Consider the following 23322-nt stretch of genomic DNA (forward strand, 5'->3'; position numbering starts at 1 on the left):
CGGCGGCGGCGGCGGCGGGGGCCGGACGCGCTGGCGCCCGGGCTGCTTGCACGCTGAGCCGCCGCCTCGGCCGGCTCGTCCCTGCGGCGGCTGCCTGGGCGGCCCGGCGTGCGGCCCTTCGCCATGTACACCTTCGTGGTGCGCGACGAGAACAGCAGCGTCTACGCCGAGGTCTCCCGGCTGCTGCTCGCCACCGGCCACTGGAAGAGGCTGAGGCGGGACAACCCCCGGTTCAACCTGATGCTGGGAGAGAGGAACCGGCTGCCCTTCGGGAGGCTGGGTGAGCCCTTCCCCCTTTCCCGCGCTTCTTTTGTTTTGGGGTCATAAATCTCCCCCTCCGTCGTTCCTCGGGCAGATAAAAAATGCATCCATGAAGGTCTAAGCCCACTGTTTGTAATGCTTTCTCGTCTCCTATATCAGATTCGGGGCCGGAGTCGCGCGGCGGCCGCTGGGGCCGCAGCTGCCTCGGACAATGGCCGGTCCCTGCAGCCCGGGGGCGGCGGCCGCGCGTGCCCCTTTGCCTGGGCCCGACGCCCCCCGAGCGGGCAGGTCGCTTGGCCGAGCGCGGGGCGGGGCGGGGCTGCGCAGAGCCGGCGCTGACATCTGGCTGGAGTCATCCTGCAAATTTTCTACGCTGAGGATTCCGCCCTGCCTGCTGTTGGCGTGGGAGGGGCCCTTGGGTGTGTTGAAAACCCTGAGGATCCAGCTCCCCGAAGGCTCAGATAAACTCTCAGGAGATTTGGGAGAGACCTCTGGATTCCAAAAGCAGGAGCTTCAGAAGTGAGCCGCGTCCGCCCTGGGCGGAAGGTGTCTGATTTTAGATCTTTTCTTAGCTTCACCAGAGAACGTGTTTTCACAGTTGTGCTTTGAACGCAGACTTTACATGACACTGGATTCACCCTCCGTCCCTCTGTCTCTGCCCTTCTTTCCCCGAGGGAGTTCCCTTCATTCACGTGGTTGCGGCTGGCTTGGCACCACCACATCCACATGCCCGCCTGTAGGAAGGGGCAGAGGAGAGGCGAGGACCAGCCTTTTTAGGTGACGTAATCCAGAAGTTGTGCAGCTCGCTTCAGCTCACATCCCATTGACCTGAACGTAATCTTACGGCGTCTCCTCGCTGCGCAGTCATCCGGAAAGTGCAGCCTCTCTCAGGGTAGCCTTGTTCCCTGCCAGAATTCCCCAGGGATGGGGACCAGATTGTATTGCCAAAGACAGAAGGGGAGGAGGGATAGTGAGAAGTCATCTTTGCCTTCGATAGCAGCCCAGAGAGAGCGGTGTTCTATGTCCAGGAGAGGAGACAGTTTTTAGAAATAGGTGTGGTCAGAGGGTGGAGAGGTCCAGTGGGCAAAGAGGAAATAGGCCGTTTGGAACTGACTGGCTGCTGGTGAGCTTACATACAGCGTTTAGGTGAGGGCTGTGTACAATTGTAATGGTTTCAGGAATGGTTTGCGGCATAGCGTTTCCGAAATTTTTTCTTGGGGATAGTGCCATGGACAATGTTTTATTGTTATACAAGTTTATGGTGCGTGATGGGGACTCCATGGAAGGGCTGATTCCAGCCCCCAGAAATCTTGGAATAGGGGAAGCGTGCCTGGGGATTCCTTTTTCTTAAACTGTGTCCCTAGGAAGCCCTCAGCAAAGAGAATACCTTCCCTGAAAGAAGGAAAACTAGTTATAGTCGAGCACATGTATTTCCTTTTCACTCTGTGAGCTTCCCTGCCTGACTGACTTACCTCCCTCTTTAGACTGGACGGTGCCTGGCTGTAAAAGCTTAGCTGGAATCCTGATATTAAATACAGACAAAAATGACTCTGCAGGGGGTGAAGCAGGGGCGCTTGGCATTGCTGTGGTGCTCAGCTGGAGGGAGAAAGAGCAGAAACCGAGAAGGTCCAAATCCCGAACAGTTACCACGAAGTCAGCAGATGACCAGTAAGCATTTGGTTTTAATGGGAAAGAAAACAGCATCCCACAACCAAAATGGTCGTGTGCCTTCACTGTTAGGGATGTATAGCTTTTGCTTAAAGTGCGCTGTGTGAAACCTAAGGAGCTGGCTTATAGGGCGGGCTCTCAGGGCTCAGGGATGCTGGTGCCGTGCGAATGGGAAGGTTGGCAGTTCAGGTGTGAGCCGTGTCTGTCTGCCCCAGGGAGACAGTGAGAGTCAGTTGGTGCCTAAAACTTTTTGATTGTGTGCTATTCTCAGATGAATTATTCTTACCTCTGGCATCTTCAACTCAAACTCCCTTTGTTTGGTTTTACTTCTATTTTTGTGGTTGGAAATTCAATGCATTTTGTTAGAATTTCAAACAAAAATTGAGGGTTTTGTTTTTATTTTGCATCCTTTCTGTTCTAATGTTATAGAGGAGGAGACGGCAGTAAACAAGGTCTGTTGAAAATGGGTTTTCCCTGTGGGAGGACGCAGAGAAGAAAGTCTTCAGGGCTTCTGATTTTATAGACATGGCCTCTCCACTACTTCCCTTCACCTTCTAGCATTTCTCCTAGAAGCTTACAGAGGTGGCCACGCTTGAAAACAGCAGTATCATAGTCTGCCTTCCTTGATGGCTGTAGAAAGCAAGGTTAGGGGGGTCAAAAGAGAGGCTGTTGCAGACTGTTCATGTACAGAGATTACTAACAAGTCCTTATGTGTTAAGCCAAGAGTGAGGTGTGGTGGGGATCAAGGAGAGGTAAAATGGAAATTACCTCTCCACCCTAAGGAGAAAAAACAACGGCAGCAGCGGTCTTTGGCAGACCTACGATGTTGATACGACAATATCCCTTATGGGGAGGGTGAGAGTCCGCCAGTGGGATGCTGAGGAACGGGGGAGCACAGGGGCAGGGCAACACATTGTTCCGTTTCCAGCAACCAGTCCTGAAATGGGAGAAAGAGAAGCTGGGTGTGACACAAGTGTTCTCTCTCCTGCGTGCTGGCGCCGACGTTATCGTTTGCCACCTGTCCTGTTTCCCTTCTGAGCCTCCTCTTTCCCTCATAGGTCACGAACCTGGGCTGATGCAGTTGGTGAATTACTACAGGGGGGCAGACAAACTGTGTCGCAAAGCTTCTTTAGTGAAGTAAGTGTTCTTTAACACCTGTGTTTTCCATTTTTTACATAAATGTTTTTAGCTTTCCTCCTGAAGCACTTAAGCAAAAATGTGGGATTCTTTTTTAAAGGGCAAAAATTCTTTTATTTAAAAAGCCAACAAATATTAGTTCTGGAGCATCCTCTGTGCTGCTTCGATTGCAATCCCAAACTTTGCTTGTTTGTACTTAGCTGCTCTGTCTCTTAGGTGAGGGGCCCTAGAAGCAGAGCGTGGGACACGGTTTCTTGTGTGAGTGATTTATGGGGGAAAGACTCTCAGGAGAAGCTCGTCTGGAAACAAGGGGAGCAGGACAGCAGAGGAAGAAGCCAAGCAAAGAGGTTATTTCTACTGAAGTCTCACCTCAGCCTGACTCCGTGGAGCTTGGGAGTGAATGGCACCTCAGAGTTGTCACATCTTGAGGCAAGGGGACCAGGCTCTGTACTCCAATATCAGTCAGCCACTGGCTGTGGGGAGAAGTGGAGCACATAGCCTCCTTGGCATTTTTGGGCAGGAGCCAGACCCTGGAGAAGGAGCGTGCATAAGCCCTTGGCAGCCAACTCTCACAGCGGCCAGGGGTCCCCTCAGAAAGGACACCTGGGCAGGGCACGGAGTATAACAGGATCTACTGCACTGCCCCCTCTGTGTCACAAGAACCGTCTCATAAGGTGTAAGGAAGCAGTATTACACAGTGATTAGGATCTAGGATCAACAGCTCGGGTTTTAATCCCGGCTCTTCCTCTTATTAGCTTGGGCAAATTTCCTCATCCTCTAAGCCTCAGAACCCTCCTCATAAGGTGCTTTGGGAGTTAAATAAGGTGATGCGTGTGAAGTGTGTAGCACAGTGGTTCGTAGTAAGCATTTGACTCAGTGCCTTAGCTTCCTTCTCTGTAAAATGGGGATAGGAAGAGTAACTGCCTCAGGGTTGTTGTGAGGATTAATTGAGTTAATTTATGTAAAGGCTTTCAATAGTGTCTGTCTCTTAGTTCACACTGTATAGGTGAAAACTCTTCTTGTTCTTATTACTCTTACTGGTTGTCACTGCTACTATTGTTATTTTAGTAGAGAAGCCTTGGTTTGGCCCCTAAAATCAGAGCTGTGGCAGGTCTCCACTGTTCTTTCCATGATGACCAGTGAGCATGTGTGTGTAGCCACACAAATCGTTTAGGTAAGAAGACGGTGGAGGATATGACTCAACGCAAATGCTCTTTTCTCCACTCACATTTCTTTTTTGGACTCTGCATAGGTTTTTGTTAGGTTGAGTGTTCATAGGAGTTTTTCCACCTTTTTGTTGAGACTCGCTGGCCCCAGTAACTTATGTATCCACTTCTCTCTGTGATGGGTTTCTGTGTGTCACCAGCTACCCCTAAAGAGTCTGAAAGCTACTCCTAAAGGCCTTCTGAAATCTTCTTAGTACATTTTTATATATTTAGAATGCAAAAGATTGTTTCATCAGAACCAGGAGTAGGAATGAGACATGATTGTTTGTCCAGATTATTCATTTAGAAATTTCTATAAAATGTTTATTCAAGCTGTTTCTACTATAATTTCTTTCCTCTAATGATAAAGGTAGAATTTTGCTTTTATAAGTAGGAACAAAAGATGCTGTAAAAAAAAAATATATATATATATATATATATATATATATATAAAATCTACATATTTGCATAATTATAGTGAGGTAGAGTACAAGGCTAGAGTCATGACCAGGTCTGAGTAGGTATGGAGATCTCCATGACCTTGGACAGCACCTCTCTGAATTCCAGTGTCCCATCTGAAAATAGGGATGGTCATGATCATATCTACTCTTTGCCCCTCTGTGGCATGTGACATTGTCTGTGATGGCACCTCATAAATGGTGGCATGACTTATGTAGGCTGGAGTTGTCGTCATCCTCATAAGCTTCCTTCATTCTCTCAGGTATCCTGCAAGGGATTGTAGTAATTCTGGGAGGTGATCGTTTCCTTTGTCATTTTGTCTCTCTCCCATGATTTTGTATGGTTCAGAAGGACTCCAGAGGGTTAAAAATGTCATATGCCTCGTTTTAGTAGGACACAATGGCAGCTCATAGAGGAAAGCTGGGTTGCCCATGGCCATAGCAGTTAGTGTTGAGTGAGGCCAGTCCTAGTGTGTACAAATGGAGCCCCCAGAGGGCTACCCAGAGCCTTGAGAGAGTTCTACACTGGACCCTGTACAGCAAGCGCCTGCCTCCTGTCACTTCAGGGAGTTTCAGAAATTCATCAAGGTCCTAAGGCCATAATCGCAGAGCCCTGAATGGTATTTTTTCTGGTCCAGGTTAGAGGCTTTCTTTTCCTTTTCTGAGAGTTTCTCCCTTGTTCATGTAAATAAACCTCCATTTATGGTTTCTTTTCAAATGGGCTTATGAGGAAATGGAACAAATGCAAAGGATGCTGTCCAAGAGAAATAGAATGCTAGCCACATGTGTAATTTTAAATTTCCTCGTAGCCACATTAAAGTAAGTCAAACAAACAGGTGCAATTTATTTCAATAGTATATTTTATTTAACCAAATAAATCCGAAATATTATTTTGTCATTTAATTAATATAAAAAACAACTAATGAGGGGCTGGCCCCGGGGCCTAGTGGTCAAGTTTAGCACGCTCCACTTTGGTGGCCCAGGTTCGGTTTGCTGGTGTGGACCTACACTGTTCATTAGCAGCCATGCTGTGGTGGTGGCCCACATACAAAATAGAGGAAGATTGGCACAGATGATAGCACAAGGTGAGTCTTCCTTAGCAAAAAAAAAACACCAAAAAAACAAGTAACGAGCATTTTACATTTAATTTACATTAAAATGTGTATTCTACATTTATAGAGCATCTTAATTCAGACACTAAATTTTCATGTGAAACCCTTAATCTGTGTTTAGATTTCATAAAAATTTATGGTTGTAAAAGTAGACTTACTCAAGTTGTTCCCACGTGCATAAAAGTTTTTCAGTAGCTGAATTGGATATACAAAAAATCATTTTCCTATAATATTTGCATGCACATTGACAAAACTTGTTCATATTTTTGGCAGAATTAAATTGAAAAGAAGCTCTAAATTTATCAATATCAACAAAATGTTCTTCAAACTTTTCTTTAGTTTTTACAGCCAATTTGCATGATGTTTATTACAATTTAAATCTGCATATTGAGTCATGTTATAAAAATATGTAAGATCGTTATTATTGACTTTTATTGTGAAGTTGGAACATGAATTCTCACACCTGTCTGGCTACGTCATAAATAAGGTCTTCTTTTCCCTGCCTTGAAGCTTTAAATTTACTTTGTTCGTATGCAGTGTGGCTGTAGGTGAGAAAATGTCAATCACACTGCCATTTTTGATCTTTGATTATTGAATGAAATAATTATTGAATGAAAATAATGATTTGACAAGCATTCGTTTTATATCAGGAAAATCTGAATTGGAGTTAACAATACAGTGAATCTTTGTGAAACTCCTTTCTCTCTCAATCAGTGAGCGTTGGCAAAGAACACAGTATCGTTAAATTCATTGTCTTCTGTTTCTTTCAACAGTTCCATACTGGTGAATCATTGTAGCATTTTCTAGTATACACTGAACCATTTGAACAACTGTATCCATGAGACTTTTCAGAGAATGGGCTTCGGGAACCTGAGGGCAAATGTTTTCAATATGTATCAGACAGTGCAATGAAGTAAATGTCTCCAGTATGTATCATGCAGTCGAATGAAGCAATAAAAGAAACATCAGTCTATTAAAAGCCCAGTAAATCAGATTTTAACTCATCCCAGCTGAAGTCCTGTCTGTCATGATAGAAACTAAATTTTCACATGTGGGTGAAATTCTTCTTTGGCAGATGTAAAAGATTCAAAAATATCTACACCATGAGTTGATATTTTTTAGGCTGCAATTTGACAATATTTCTTCATATTTGGAAATTCTTTGAGGCAGAACATACCCAAAATATTAAATGGGAAGCATCCCATGTCACACAAGTCAACTAAAGCTAAAGAAAAAATTCAAGATTTTCCAGATTTTGAATCAATCTTTGATGTTGTTAGAGAGGTTAGGTACTCTATGGCAATGTTTGTGACTTAATTAAAGGTTATCCACTTTTTGTAAAATATCCTTTTTAGTCTTTTCCTCAAAATATTTCCTTTAACCATGTTTCCATCTAAAATGTTTTCCTTTTTTTGTGCAAGAATGCTAGCCATTTTGTAACTGGCCAGAGTTACAAGTTACAAGCCTGTTAAAAATTTGTTTAAAAAATTTTTTTTGGATATGTAGTTCGATTTCAACCACCAGTTTCCTTGATTCTTTCTTTACTGTCAAGAGGAAACTGCTTATGAAATTCATTATGTATTTGCTGAAAACGTCTTTGTTACACAGCAAACTGCTTTTTTGTTTTACTCTGCCGCGGCAAAATGCACTTACCCTTCATTGTGAAATTTGCGGCATATCTTCTGCCACATCTTTTTTTTTCTTTACTGTTCCAGTCATAGTTCTGGCTTCTGTGTCCCCACTCAATTCTGCATCAGTACCATGCCTTTGTTTTAAATTTAAAAATTTGTCCATGCTTATTTTTTAACTAGAAAAATAATTATATTTCCCTTTAGTTACCAATTACGATTTCCATAGCTATCACTGTAACTCATGCTCTCTGCATAGTAAACATGTTTCATCATTGCATGGGGGAAAAAGTCACTTGACCTGAATCGATCTATTGTCCCTGAGTAGAACAGTGATGTGTTTGTGTGTATAATACTGGAGACAACACGTGCGCCCGACACGCATGCTGCCATACAGCAAAAACATCTTAGGTCATGCTGTGGTTAAAGTGAAATGTCATCCTACCCAAACAGTAAAGTTGCACTTAATGGAAAAATATTTTATGATGCTTCAGTTTTTAAATTAAAACCAAACAAAATTTAAAATTCCATTCCTGAGTCGCATTGGCTACATTTCAAGTGCTCGGAAGCCACGTGCGGCTAGTGGCCACCACACTGGATGATGCAGGTAGAATTGAACATTCAGTGAGTTAGAAATTTGATTATTTTTTATTCCTTTGAGTTCAAGTAACTTTCAAATTCTATTCCCTTTAACTTAAAAATAACTTTAAGTCTTAATTTAAACTTTCTTTTCCTTATTCCTGTCATTTGCCCAGAGACTGGAGTTTGTAGGTGAGTCTTAACACAGGCTTAACATCAACGGTTCTGTTCCAGATGGAAGAGGGAGCGCAGCTTAGGGAGGGCCTGCAAATGTCTTTGGGAAGATCGCTCCCTGCCTCTGATTCCTGGGGAGTAAGGGGGAGTTTAGAGTTAGGACTTGGGGGTTTGGGGCTTGCATTGACTGTCTCTTACTACCCTTGTGTCTTGGGAAACTTACTTCTCTGTGACCCGGTGCCTAATCTAAGAAATGTGATGCTGGTGCTTCCCCTTGGGCATCTGATTGGAGAGTAGATGCAGTGGGAAGCCCTGCTTAAGCTCTTGTGTTTATTAAGGGCCGTGCCCAGGGCCTGACTTTCTCTTCCGTTGTGTTATGTTATTTTGGGGGCAGGAGGTATGTTTAGTTATGACCACTGGAGTCCTGTGTCCCATTAGCAAGATTCTTCCTTTGTTCTGTCATTGAATCCAGGCGGAGCCAAAAGCAAGCAATGAAGAACTAAAATAAATCTTTAGATCATTTGGATTCCTAAGTAGTAGGCTTTTCTCTCCAGAGAGTTGGGCCAAGATAGTATTTTTGCTAGTAAGTCAAATAGTTTCCTCAGCTCTCCACTTTGTTTTTTTAGTGTCAGTCTAGCTCAGCCACATATTTGTTGAAAGGTGTTGGCGGAGGATTCCTTCCAGTTAAGTTTCCTTAAAGGTACATTTTAAAAGGAGCTAAAGCTCTGGACATTAAGCCCCTTTTGAATTAACTGGAGCGTGCCTTTAAGGTTGCATGGAATAGCTGTGTGCTGCCCAAAGTGCATTAGAGGTCAGCCCAGGGAGGCCAAGAGCAAAGAGCAGGATGAGAAGGAGGCCAGCTCCTGGCCCCGCCCATGCCCTGCCTTCTTGAAGAGCTCTGGGGGAAAGCACTGAGTTTTCTGAACACAGTGATAGAGTGTGCTAAGAAGGAGACTGACCTTCTGTCATCTGCCAGGCTCATCAAGACAAGCCCAGAACTGGCTGAGTCCTGCACGTGGTTCCCCGAGTCCTATGTGATTTATCCAACTAATCTCAAGACCCCAGTTGCTCCAGCACAGAATGGAATCCACCCACCGATCCACAACTCAAGGACAGATGAAAGGGAATTCTTCCTGGCTTCTTATAACAGAAAGAAAGAAGATGGAGAGGGCAACGTTTGGATTGCGAAGTCATCGGCCGGTGCCAAAGGTGAGCTGACGTTGCTGTCCTTCTCTCTTTCCTGTAGTCCCATGCGCTTTGATCAATCGTACATTAAATTTTAATGATGTCTTTAGATGAGTGACTGTTCTAATCTGAATCCTGAAGGGTAGAGACCACGTCTAGTTACATAGTTTTAAATATCTAAGTACTGATGACTTCTAAATGTATATGTCCCACCGAGGTATTTCCCTGTAAGCTCCAGATCCAGTGGCAGGCATTTTAAACTGAACATGTCTGCTATAGAACTCTTTGTTGCCTTCCCAACTTTACCCACCCTGGCCTGCTCCTCTTTCTGTCTTCCCTCTTAGTATATGGTCCCACTCTTCACCCAGTCTCTGAGCCCAAATCCTAGGATTCATCCTTGACTGCTTTTTTCTTTACAGTCTATACCTAATGCATCAGCTAGTCTTGTTAGCTCCACCTTCAGAGTATATTCTGAATTAGACTTTCCTGCCATTTCCATTGCTCTCACTTGAAGTCAAGGCTAGTATTCTCTCTAGTCTGTGTAGTTGCAGTGCCTGCTCACAGCCAGTTCTCCTCTGAGACAGAGTGATGCTTTGAAAACATAAATCTGATCATGTTACTCCCTGCTCAAGACTTACCAGCTGGCTTCCCAGTGCAATTAGAATAAACTCCGGATTCCTGATGGTAGCCTACACCATTTGACATTTGCTCATGTCTCTGATCTCATCTCCTATTCTTGGCCTTGCTCGCTTTACTGTCGCCACTCCTGCCTGGTGTCCTGCAAATACTCTAAATTCATCTCTGTACCTGGAATGCGCTTACATGGGTCATTTCCTATTTCTTTCAGTTCAAATATTGTGTTGTCAGAGAAGCCTTTTCTAATTCAAAATAGTCTTTATACCTATTACTTTCTATCCTTCACCCTGCTTTATTTTTCCTCCTTGCACTAACTTCTTCTTAGTACTATATTACATATTTATTTGTCTGTCCGTCTCCCCATCATACTGTAAGCTCCATATAAACACAGACCTTCTGTCTTGTTCATCTCTGTACCCTCCCCATAGGCACTCAATAAATATGTGTTGAATGAATGCATAGAAGGGATGAGATTTATAATGTTTACTCAGACTTAAAATATAGGCAGTTCCCAATGTAATGAACACAAAACAGTCTCTCTCTATAACTACCATCATAGGCTCTTTTTAAAACCATTCTATTTTGAACTTACTTCTTCTTTTATTGCCTTGGAAGACCATCTGGCCATTGGTACTCATTTCTATCCCCGGTCCAGTGGACCTCACCTTCTTTTCCAACAACCATGAGACAAGAGAGCATCACCTGGAATCTCCTGAAAGTTGGAGAGTTGGACTCTCACCACAAGTCGGGTACTTCACCTACCTCTCTCTCCCCCCTCTTGTGACGTCTTCTCAAGTACCGTCCCTTAGCTGGGTTCTCATGGTAAATGGGGAAATTGGAAGAGGAAATAAACATCCATGGTACTTGATTCCTCCTATGGATTTGTGCTTGAGTCAGGATGGTCATTGTAAGGACACCTTGTGTCATGGAGTCTTGAGTGAGAACCAGGAGTGAGGCAGGGCCCTTGGCAAAAGGACCTGTCAAGTCATGGCAGTGATCCTGCCTAGGTGGTTCCTGGACCATCACCAAGACAAGACATAAAGTGATGCTCAGCAGCAGAGAGAGGTGAAGAGAAAATAAAACACCAAACAAAAGAAATTTTGCTTTAGGAGGTGAGGAGATAAGAGGTGTGCATATTTGTTTTGTTTGGGCACTACAAAATGAAACCAATAGGCTGAGAGAATGACTTTTATTCTTATTAGACAAATATTTAATACTTACTATGTGCTGGGTATAGTTGGCTTAACCTTCACACAATATCCAGCATCAAGCCACTGTTGACCACCTCCACTGCCCATCTTGGATCGAGCCACCTCCCCCTCCGGAATTGCTCCCTATCCTCCTGCTCTTGGCCATTCTCCAGAGTCTAAACGCAATATAGCAGACAGAGATCCTGTTAAAGTGCAGTCAGACCATGCCACCTCTGTGTTCATCACTGTCTCCCTGGGGCCACTACAGCACCTGGCACCCAGCAAAGGTTCAATGTGTGTATTGAGTGAGTGAATGAATGAATGAATAAAAGAAGTAGTGAGTGTTTGGAGATACAGGGATAAATGAAACAGACATGATCTCCTGCCCTCATGGATCCAGTCTAGCCAGAAAGAAAGCTAATGATGCATCTGTGTCCAGAAAAGCTAAAAGTTGAGATGAGAACAAAGAATTAAAAAAGACTATGACCTTGAAGCTCCTTGAGGAACCCCAAAGTTCCTTCATGGGATTTCTCCAGGTTTGGTTGGTGAGGATATAAACAAATAATACTAGGAATACAGTTAACAAACACATAGAAACATGCTACACTAGTATTCAAAACGTGTAAAATAAATGTGGATTTTATCTATCATTTTGTATGCAAAATAAGAAAAAAACCTTCAGAGATACTGTTGCTGAGAGTTCATGTTGAACTGCTCCCTTTTAGTGGTGATACACACTAAAAAAAGCCATAGGATAACACAGAGAGAGAGCCACTAATCTCATTCCTGAAAACTTACTCCAGGGAAGTATTTTAAAAGAAACAGGAGTGATCTACAGCAAAGACATTTACTACTATGTTACCTGTAATAGCAACATTTTATTTAGAAACAACCCCATTGCATTGTCCAGCAATCGGTAAACAAATGTGTGGTTTTGTACATCCACACAATGGGATACTTTTTCAACTGCTAACGTAATTCTGAAGTTTATGCAAAAACATTGAAAGTATTGACAATATGAATGAAAAAAGAATATGAAATGAGTTCACTATGATTGAACCAGTCTTTGCCCTTGTATAAAGGAAGGTGGTATGAAAAGATAGAAATAACTATATTAGGAAATAAGACTATGGGTAACTTTTCTGTTTCACTTTAATATCATGTTTTTTCAATGATACTAGTTTTTTAAAGTTATAAAAATGTATCTAGCTTTTCGGTGACTGTGAAGCTGAGGAGATCCCGGCTAGGCTGAGTACATCGGATCTCACTGTCCTTGCAACCCTTTGACCTTCCCCAAAGCCCCTCAATAAAATGGCTTGATCTGGAAAAAAAAAAAAAAGTATAAAAGTATCTGTCTACTTATCTTCTTCCCATTATTTTTCCCACCTACCAGCATTAGGTATCTTAATTTTCAATAAGGAGTAGTTTACATAAGGAAATAGCATAAGGAAAATAAGGTTGGAGCATATTGGAAGGAACATGAACGGACTATGGAGAGTAAGGCATTCTTAGGTGATAGAGATGGTTTCAGGGCATTAGTAGGAAAGTGGTGTTTTGGGATGATTGTGCCAGAAGTTGTATGCAAGATGCTGTAGGGGAGGGGAGACTAAGGTTTGTACCAAAGAATTGACAAGTGGAATAAAGAGGAACCAGGAAATCTGAGTGTGGTTCCTAAGGGACGTGAAACAGAATGAGTCATGTTCATACAAAAGGAGAAGGGAGATTTTCCAAGTTGATTTGCAGTTTCTTGCTTAAGAGACTAGCCAAATGGTGGAGGAGGGGACAGAAATGGGGTAGTGAAAAAGGGGTTGGATTTTAGGAAGGATTAATCAGTAAATTAATGAACTAAATTAGATTAATTTGTACTGAAAGCATGACACCCAAGCAGAGATAAGCTAAATCTAAAACATAGGTGGGAGGTCCTAGAACTAAAAAGTGATTTCAGAAAGGTCACAGGCTATGAGAGCAACCCACAAAAATCAACTGCATTTCTCTATACTAACAATGAACATGTGGAAACCAAAATTAAAACCACAATACCATTTACAATCACTCCCCCCTCCCCAAATGAGATGCTTAGGTATAACTTAAGAAACCATGTACCGGATCTGTATGCTAAAAATTATAAAACGACTGTGAAAGAAATCAAGGAGCCTAAATAAATGGATAGACATACCAAGTTCATGGATTCCTAGTCTCAACATGCTGAAGATGTCAGTTCGCCTCAAATTGGTGTGTAAGTTTAATGTGATTGCTATCAAGACCTCAGCCAGGTTTCTGTATAGACAAAGCTTCTTCTAAAATTCATATGGAAAGGCACAGGCCTTTAGAATAACAAACAATCTTGAAAAAGAAGACTCAAGTGGGAGGAATCCCTGTAGCTGATGTTAAAGCATGCTATGTAGCTACGGTAATCAGTACACTATGGTACTGTTGGCGGGTGGAAACATATTAGTGGAACAGAGAACTCAGAAATAGACCCCACGTCTACGTGCACCTGACTTTTGACCCAGGTGCAAAAGCAGGTCAATTGAGGAAGGATAGCCTTTTCAACAGATGGCGCTGGAGCAGGGAGATATCCATAGATGTAAAAAGTGAACCTCGACTGCAACCTCACACCTTATACAAAATCTAACTCAAAATGGATTCTGGACTTAAATGTAAAATATAAATCTATAAAATTTTTCGGGAAAAAAATAGAAGATAGGGTCAGGCAAAGAGTGTTTAAACTTGATGCCAAATGTGTGATCCATAGTAAAAGTTGATAAATTGAACTTCATCAAAATGGAAAACTTTTCCTCTGTGAAAGACCCTATTAAGAGGATGAAAAGACAAGCTACAGATTTGGAGAAGGTATTCCCAAAGGACATGTCTGGCAAAGGACTTATATCTAGAATATGTAAACAACTTTCAAAACTCAACAGTAAAAGAAAATAGGAGTCCAATTAGAAAATGGACAAAAGACATAAGAATGTATCCCATTGAAAGGCTCTACAAATGAAAAATAAGCAGATGACAAGAATTTCAACATCATTAACCATTAGGGAAATGCAAATTAAAACCACAATGAGCTATCACTACACTCTTATTAAAATGGCTAAAACAAGAAATGGTAATGAGAGCAAATGCTGGCAAGGGTGAGGGGAAACTGGATCACTCCCACAGTGCTGGTAGGATGTAAAATGGTACAGCCACTCTGGAAAATCGTCAGGCAATTTCCTATAAAACTAACCCGGTCACTACCGCACGACCAAGAATTGCACACTCTTGGGCATTTGTTCCAGAGAAATGGAAACTTACATTCACACAAAAACCTGTACGTGATTATTCATAGCAGCTTTATCTGTAATAGTCTCAAACTGGAAACACCTCAGATTCCTTCAAAAGCTGAATGACTAAGCAAACTACGGTGAGTTGATACCCTGGACTACTACTCAGCAGTAAAAGGGGACGAACTATTGATAAATGCAGCAACTTGGATGAATCTTCAGGAAATTATGCTGAGTGAAAAAACCAGTCTCCAAAGATCACATACTGTGTTCTATTCTGTTTAATTCTGTGTAACATTTCTGAAATGACAAAATTGTAGAAATGGAGAACAGATTAGTGATTGTCAGGAGAGTGGTGTGAGGAGGGAGGTCGTTGTGGCTTTAAAAGAGAACAGATGGTGCTGGCCCCGTGGCCGGATGGTTAAGTTCATGCACTCTGCTTCGACCACCCAGGGTTTTGCTGGTTCGGATCCTGGGCACGTACATGGCACCGCTCATCAGGCCATGTTGAGGTGGCGTCCTACATAGCACAATCAGAGGCACTCACAACTAGAGTATACAACTACCTACTGGGGGGCTTTGAGGAGAAGAAGGAAAAAAAGAAAAGATTGGCAGTGGATGTTAGCTCAGGTGCCAATCTTAAAAAAGAAAAAAAGGGAAGGAGGGATCCATGCAATAATAGACCTGTTCAGAATGGGAGAAGATATTTGCAAATCATATATCTTATAAGGCACCTCTCTCCAGAATATATAAAGAACTCTTATAACTCAATAGTAAAAAGACAAATAACCCAATTACGAAATGAGCAGGGGCTGGCCCCTGGCCAAGTGGTTAAGTTCATGCGCTCTGTTTCCATGGCCCAGGGTTTCACCAGTTTGAATCCTGGGTGTGGACATGGCACCACTCATCAGGCCACGCTGAGGGGGCATCCCACATGCCACAAGTAGAAGGACCCACGACTACAATATGCAACTGTACTGGGGGGATTTGGGGAGAAAAAGCAGGGGAAAAAAAAGATTGGCAACAGGTGTTAGCTCAGGTGCCAATCTTTAAAAAAAAAAAGTGAGCAAACAATCTGAATGGACATTTCTCCAAAGAAGATATACAGAGAGCCTATAAGCACAGGAAACCATGCTCAACATTATTAGTCACTAGAGAAATGGAAATCAAAACTACAAGGACATACCACTTCATGCCCACTAGGATGGCTGTAACCAAGAAGATAGAAAATAACAAATGTTGGCAAGGATATCAAAAAAATTGGAACTATCATATATTGCTGGTAGGAATGTAAAATGGCACAGCCACTTTGAAAAACAGTTTGGTAGTTCCTTAAAAGGTTAAACAGAGAGTTTACCATATGACCGAACTATGCCACTCCTAGGTGTATTCCTGAAAGAATTGAAAACATGTCCACACAAAAACTTCTATGCAGGGGCTGGCCTGGTGCAGCAGTGGTTAAGTTTGCACGTTTTGCTTCAGTGGCCTGGGGTTCGCCGGTTTGCATCCCGGGTGCAGACCTACATGTTGCTTATCAAGACATGCTGTAGCAGGCGTCCCACATATAAAGTAGAGGAAGATGGGCTCAGATGTTAGCTCAGGGCCAGTCTTCCTCGGCAAAAAGGAGGATTGCGGCAGATGTTAGCTCAGGGCTAATCTTCCTCAAAAAAAAAGAAAGAAAAACCTATGCAAATCTTCAAAGCAACATTATTCATAAGAGTCAAACAACTGTGGAAACAACCCAAAATGTCCATCAGGTGATGAATGGAAGAACAAAAATGTGGCATATCCATTTCTTGGAATATTATTCAGTCATAGAAAGGAGGAATGAAGTCCTGACACTTGCTACAACGTGGATGAACCTTGAGAGCCTTATGGTAACTGAAAGCAGCCAGACACAAAAAGGCTACATACTGTTTCATTCCATTTATATGAAACATCTAGAACAGACAAATCCATAGAGACAGAAAGTAGGCTAGTGGTTGTTAGGGACTAGGGTGAGGAAGGAAAGAGGAGTGACTGCTGATGGGTATGAGTTTTTTGGGGGAGGTGATGAAAATATTCTAAAATTAGATTGTAGCAATGGTTGCAAAACTCTTGGATATACAAAAGGACATTGAATTATACACTTTAAAGGGTGAATTTTATGCTGTGTAAAATATTTCTCAATAAAGCTGTCAAAAAGGATATTGAATCGTTTATTTAATGTTGATGGACACTTTGAATATTTTTTTCTGTTACAATGCTGCAGGGGATCCGCTTGTACTTTTGTGTTTATGCCCTAACCTTCCTGATATTTCTGTAAGATAATAGTGTTAGAAGTGGGTTTGTTGGTCATAGACAGCGTATGGTCTTTATTGTGGTAGCCAGTGACCAATAGAGTGTTATTTATTTAGGGTGCTTAGATATTTTAATTATCTGTAAAAATGAAATTTCATGGTTGGAGCCTGCCAAGATAGTGTTTACAGTCCTATATGGAGAAAGAGTTAACCACCCTGGTGCTCTTGTGGGTAGAGGGGAGAGTGTGAGAGAGTGGAGGAGTGAAGAGATGGAGAAAGAAAAGAGTGAGCAGCCCAATAAAAGCTTCCTGTCAGTTTTTTCCTTCTGTCAGTATTTCCTTTCCAGCTTTGTAGAGAGCTCTTCCTCTTGGGATGAGCTGGACTAATTTCTGTTTTGATTTTGCCCTGTTAGGTGAAGGCATCCTCATCTCCTCAGAGGCTACAGAGCTTCTGGATTTCATAGACAACCAGGGCCAGGTGCATGTGATCCAGAAATACCTTGAACACCCTCTGCTTCTGGAGCCAGGTCACCGCAAGTTTGACATTCGGTAATGCGTCAGTGTCTGGAGTTTTTGTCTTACTAATCTGAAGAAAATGCAGTGGTGTGCAATGAGGAGGGTAACGTGGAATGTGAAGAAGTATTTGACCGTCTTTAATATGTTACCCAAATTGAGCACAGCCGAATGGAACTGTGCTTCTGTATCTAATTTTCTGTTTTCCTTTCAATATATTTCTCTTATCTTTTTAGAAAATGTTACAAAGCTTATGGATTTTCTTTTTTTATGTTCTCTTTAATGAAAATATCTAGTGGATCCAAAGGAAGGAATATAAATATATGAGGCTTGCTTAAGGAAGAAGCTGAGAGATGTACATAAAGCACATAATGCAGACACAACACAGCATGTGACCCTGCCAAATAATATGTCCTCACTTCATTGTTTGTGTTCCACTTTTTACGGATTTCATGAGCACACCTCACGTTTTGGGTTTTAACTTTCTGAGCAAAGGGCCTGACATGGAGAAAGAGGCTGTATGGTGCTTTCTAAAGCTGAACAGCCCTTGGCCCAGGTTACCCTTAGCCTTGTTCTCATCTCCTCATCGAGGACTCTTTGTCTCCTGGATGCCTTCATATTGACTTGCTGCTTCTTGAACACCAGTCCTATGTCAGATCAGCTTCAGGAGGAACGGTCTTCTTAAGATTACTGAAAGAGCAAACATGGCAGATGGAAGTTTCATAGATTAATCTTAAAAACCAACCCATTCAGATCTCTTCAAAATGCTTTCTCTTTTGAAGAGATCAAAGTCTCCTGGTCATTTTTGGTGAAATGTTTTGTTTGCCTCATTACAGTAATAACCCACTATCTTGGCTAACTGTCATGATTTGCCCCATATGATTTAGAACCTACCTCCTTCCTCTACTAACCCCCCAAAAAGTCAAGGTGTAGGGATGATAGATATAATGTGGAGAAAATTTGGATGACTGGAGTAAAACAGTGTTTTTATTGACTTGCAGAAGCTGGGTTTTGGTGGATCATCTGTATAATATCTACCTCTATAGAGAGGGCGTGCTTCGGACTGCTTCAGAACCATATCATGCTGATAATTTCCAGGACAAGACCTCCCATTTGACCAATCACTGCATTCAAAAGGAGTACTCCAAGAACTATGGGAAGTATGAAGAAGGGAATGAAATGTTCTTCGAGGAGTTCAATCAGTACCTAACAAGTGCTTTGAACATCACCCTGGAGAACAGTATCTTACTACAAATCAAACATATAATAAGGTAACCTAATTGTATCTTTTTTGGTTGTGTGTCTTGAAGGAGCTTTGGGAGTTTATGCCTTTCAAGGAATTGTTCCATTTAAGTTGTGTAATTTAAGGACAAACACTATTTGTAATGTTCCTTTATTAACCCTATAATAGGTATAGGATCTGTAATGATGTCACTTTTTTCATTCCTTATATTGGTAATTTATATCTTCTCTGTATTTTACTTGGACAGATTGGCTAGAGGTTTATCAATTTTATTAATCTCTTTTTAAAAATCTACTTTTGGCTTTATTGATTTTCTGTTTTGTTTTCAATGTCTTTGATTTATGCTCTTTATTATTTCCTTCCTTCTGGGTTATTCTTTTTTTTTTTTTGAGGGAGGGGGTTAATTTGCTCTTCTTTTTCCAGTTTCCTTAAGGCGAAATGTTAGATCATTGATTTGAGAGAGTTCCTTTTTTAAAAATATAACCACTTTAATGCTATCGATTTCCCTCTTAAGTACTCAACTGCATCACACAGATTTTGCTATGTGGTGTTTTCATTTTTGTTTTATTAAAATATTTTCTAGTTTCTCCTGTGACTTTATCTTTGACTTGTGTTATTTAGAAACTTTTACTCATTTCTCAATTTTTTTTGGTTTTCCAGATATCTTTACTGATTTCTACTTTAATTCCGTTATTGTCAGAAAACATACTTTGTATGGTTTCATGTCTTTAAAATTTGTTAAAGTTTGTTTCATAGCCCAGAATATGGCCTGTCTTAGTGAATGTTCCATTTGCACTAAAAATAGTGTTTATTCCACTACAGTTGGGGAGAGTGTTCTGTAAATGTCAATTAAGTGAAGGTGGTTAGTAGTGTTTTTCAAGACTTTTATGTCCTTGCTGATTTTCTGTTCTATTTATTCTGTCCAGTATTGAAAGGAAAACCATTGAAGAGTCTCCAGGTATAATTATGGATTTGTCTGTGTCTCCTTTTGTTTTTGCTTCCTATATTTTGAAGATCTGTTGTTAGGTGCATATACATTTAGAATTGTTACCTCTTCTTGGGGCAACTGATCACTTTATCATTATGTAATTTCCGTCTTTATCTCTGGTAATATTTCTTATACTGAAGTCTATTTTGTCTGATATTAATAGAACAGCTTTCTTTTGATTAGTGTTTCCATGGTATGTCTCTTCCATCTCTTTGATTCTGTTCTATTCTATATTCTATTCCATATTTAAAGTGGACTTCTGGTAGACAGCATATAGTTGGGTTTTGTTTTTAATTTAATGTGATAATCTTTGTCTTTTAATTGGTATGTTTATACCATTTAAATTTAATGTAATTGTTGATTTGGTTGGATTTACATCTACTATTTTATTATTTGTTGTCTGTTTGTGCTTTTTTTTTTTAAGATTTTACTTTTTTCCTTTTTCTCCCCAAAGCCCCCCAGTACATAGTTGTATATTCTTCGTTGTGGGTCCTTCTAGTTGTGGCATGTGGGATGCTGCCTCAGCGTGGTCTGATGAGCAGTGCCATGTCCGCGCCCAGGATTCGAACCAACAAAACACTGGGCCGCCTGCAGTGGAGCGCGCGAACTTAACCACTCGGCCACGGGGCCAGCCCCTGTGTGTCCTTTTTTTTGACTTCCCGCTTCCCTGCCACCTTTTGAATTATTTGAATTTTTTTTAGAGTTCCATTTTAATTTTTATGTTGAGTGTTTATATCTCTTTTTTTCTTTTTAGTGGTTAATCTAGGGATTATAATATACATACCTCATATTTCACAGCCTTGTTAGAGTTAATAATTTACCACTTCAAATAAAATGCAGAAACTTTATAATTTTATAGTTCATTTAACTCTCCCTCTCTATTATCGTTGTTGTGTGTATTACCTCTGCATACACTGAAATCTCCACCACATAATGCTATAATTTTTGCTATCAACAGTCATATATATATATTTTTATACATAGGGTAGATTATCAGGTTGGATTTATACAAGACCAAACTACATGCTGTCTATAAGAAACCTACTTTAAATCTAAAAGGAAAAAAATATTTTTTCTGTTTTCCCAGATATTTATCATTTCTTTTGCTCTTCCTTCAGTCCTGAAGTTCCAGGTTTCTCTCTGGTGTCATTTCCCCCACTGCATTTTGCTGTGCCTTTGGTATAAATCAGGTGGCCGTTCATGTGAGGGTCTGTTCCTGGGCTCTCCATTCTGTTCTGTTGGTCTGTTTATCTGCCCTGTCATTACCACCCTGTCATGATGACTGAGACTTTTTCCCGAAGGTATTCTTACATAGAGTCTAGCAGAATAACTACAAGGGCTTGGAGTCCCGTTTCTTCAGGGATTATAGGTGGTTAGAATTCTGACACTAGATACGTCAAGTATGCTGAAGAAAGAATTCCTATTTTAGGCAACAGATTTACTGGATATTTGCTGTGCACACCCCCTCCCCCCACCGTTGTTCTATGCTATTCAGAGTATTGCTACTTTGGTGCTGTAAATACTCGCAGCCCTCATGGTTTATTTTCCCCAGCTAGCCTCCCCCTAACTTCCCACTCCAGTTGAAAAAGATGTACTGTATGAAGTCTCTGATGATGAAAAAAATTCTTTCAAGTGAATTATTAATCTTGAGCTTCCAGCAGATAAAAAGTAGTATTTAGTTTTGATTGGTTCTGGCTCATGGTTTTCACTTTATGTGTCGGAGCATAAAGTTTCTTTCACTTGTTGGTTTTTGTCCTCTTTTTTTCCTGTTTCTTTCTTACCGTGAGCATCTATTAAATTTTAAAACTTTCTTAATTATAATATTTTAAAGGGTATTTTAATTAAAAAAATTAAGGGTATAGAGACAAGAAATTGAAAAAAATGTGATACATGGCTTGCCAGTACAGGTTAAAGATGAATGGGAGAAGAAATGCTGATTCCAGTTGGTTCCTAACTGGCTAACTGTCCAAAATTATTTGTAAAAGTTTGAACATATTTGTAGAAATATTTTCCCTTTTGGGATAAAAGAAAAGAAAATTGATGATTGGGGTGGGGGAATGGTGGAGGGAGGTTGGGGGGAGCAAGACCCTGGCTCCAAGTTCACAGAGGCCTCAGTTTTGAGTATTGACTCAAAACCTACCTCTAAACATACATCTTGTAGTTAGTCACATGGAAACCAGCTCCCCACATCTTTTTCCTTCTAAATATACAGCTTTGTACAAGGACAGCTATCTCTAGTAATCTTAGAGTCGTCATAATGTATTTTATTTACTAAGGTAAATATTTTGCCCCAACATTCAGTTGAGGGAAAAGTCGGAGAAGATCCTCATAAAGCAGAAATGCATAGGTTTTCTGGGATGGTTGATTTATTATTCATAAATAATAGACTTGTGATTATCATAATTAATGACAAGTTAATAAAATATGCTTGCTTGTAATATTAACATTTCTAAGATGTTTCCTAGCTACAAGGAGTTATGCCAGGTTCCTTATGAACCATCTCACCACTAAGAGAAGGTATTATTTTTACCCTAGCTTTATAGTTAAGGAAATCAACACTTGGCTCAGAGAGGTTAAACACCTTGTCTGAGATCCTGACCTTGGCAGCCTGACCTCAGACCTCACGTACTTATTCGTTAATGTTCCTGAGACTCATTTTCAACTTCTTTTCTGTGTCACTGAAATCTAATTTTTCAAACAGTAGTTGATGTTAATAATTCTATTCTCTACTTCAATATTTAGATTCTATATGTATATAGCTCTAATTCTTTTCTTTTTAAATAATCTTTTATTATATCCCCTGAATCTTGTTTGGTCAAAGCATTCCTCACAGTAGAGGATTTTGAGAGGGGGAGTGATGTGAGCTGATTTACAGAGTTTTTTTGTTTGTTTGTTTGGCGAGGAAGATCGGCCCTGAGCTAACATCTATTGCCAATCTTCCTCTTTTTGCTTGAGGAAGATTGTCACTGTGCTAACAGCTGTGCCAGTCTTCCTCCATTTTGTACGTGGGACGCCTCCACAGCATGGCTTGATAAGCAGTGTGTAGTTCCGCACCTGGGATCCAAACTTGTGAACCCTGGGCTGCCCAAGTGGAGCGTGCAAACTTAACCACTATGCCCCCGGGCCAGCCCAGCTCTAAATCTTTTAATTAGTAACAATTTGGCATTAGAACTGGAACTACTAAAAGAAATGAATGAGGCCACCATTCTTTTTGCAAATTCTGCTCTTAACCAAGTGGTAGTCTGTTTCTTTTATATGGCAAAAATCCCTAGAAGTGTTTTATTTATTACAAACAAATGTGGCAGCAGCCCTCCTGTTGGAGGAATCCACACTCATCTCTGTAACCACAGTGACTTAGCCCTGTGCTGGGAAAGCAGCCTCTACCTGGAAGAGTATGAGTGGTTGCAGAGTTTTCTAACAAACCGCTTGATAAGTAGCATCATCTTGAATAGTCAATTAGTAATAAATTTAAAAAAGAGAATTAAGTCAAAGCCAATTTTTATCAGTACATTTGATATAAAATCATCCAAGCGCATCTCCCATGTTCCTTCTCCTTTGACCACCCATTCTCAGTGAGCTCTCCTTCTCTGCCCCACAGAAGCTGCCTCATGAGTGTGGAGCCTGCCATCAGCACCAAGCACCTCCCTTACCAGAGCTTCCAGCTCTTTGGCTTTGACTTCATGGTGGATGAGGAGCTGAAGGTCTGGCTCATTGAGGTCAACGGCGCCCCTGCTTGTGCTCAGTAAGCCTGAACACCATTGTGTTTAACAAGTGGGAAGTTGGTTCCGCAGTTGGAAT

General features: G+C 41.2%; 1 protein-coding gene across 3 annotated transcripts in view; it reads left to right on the forward strand.

Annotated features, from left to right (window-relative positions):
* The first annotated feature begins 8 nt into the window (after positions 1-8).
* TTL (tubulin tyrosine ligase) overlaps positions 9-23322 on the forward strand; it is a 32676-nt gene continuing 9362 nt past the window's right edge. For all 3 annotated transcript variants that reach the window (XR_006888629.1, XM_046661438.1, XM_046661439.1), the window contains exons 1-6: positions 9-280; positions 2988-3066; positions 9199-9431; positions 17194-17329; positions 18295-18564; positions 23123-23266. Coding sequence is in view for 2 of the 3 variants with exons in the window: in XM_046661438.1 (XP_046517394.1) it covers positions 124-280; positions 2988-3066; positions 9199-9431; positions 17194-17329; positions 18295-18564; positions 23123-23266 (1019 nt within the window). In the remaining variant the exon portion in view is untranslated. The remainder of the gene's footprint in view (positions 281-2987; positions 3067-9198; positions 9432-17193; positions 17330-18294; positions 18565-23122; positions 23267-23322) is intronic.

Source organism: Equus quagga, chromosome 5, assembly GCF_021613505.1.
Source record: "Equus quagga isolate Etosha38 chromosome 5, UCLA_HA_Equagga_1.0, whole genome shotgun sequence".
NCBI classification, from domain to species: Eukaryota; Metazoa; Chordata; class Mammalia; order Perissodactyla; family Equidae; genus Equus; species Equus quagga.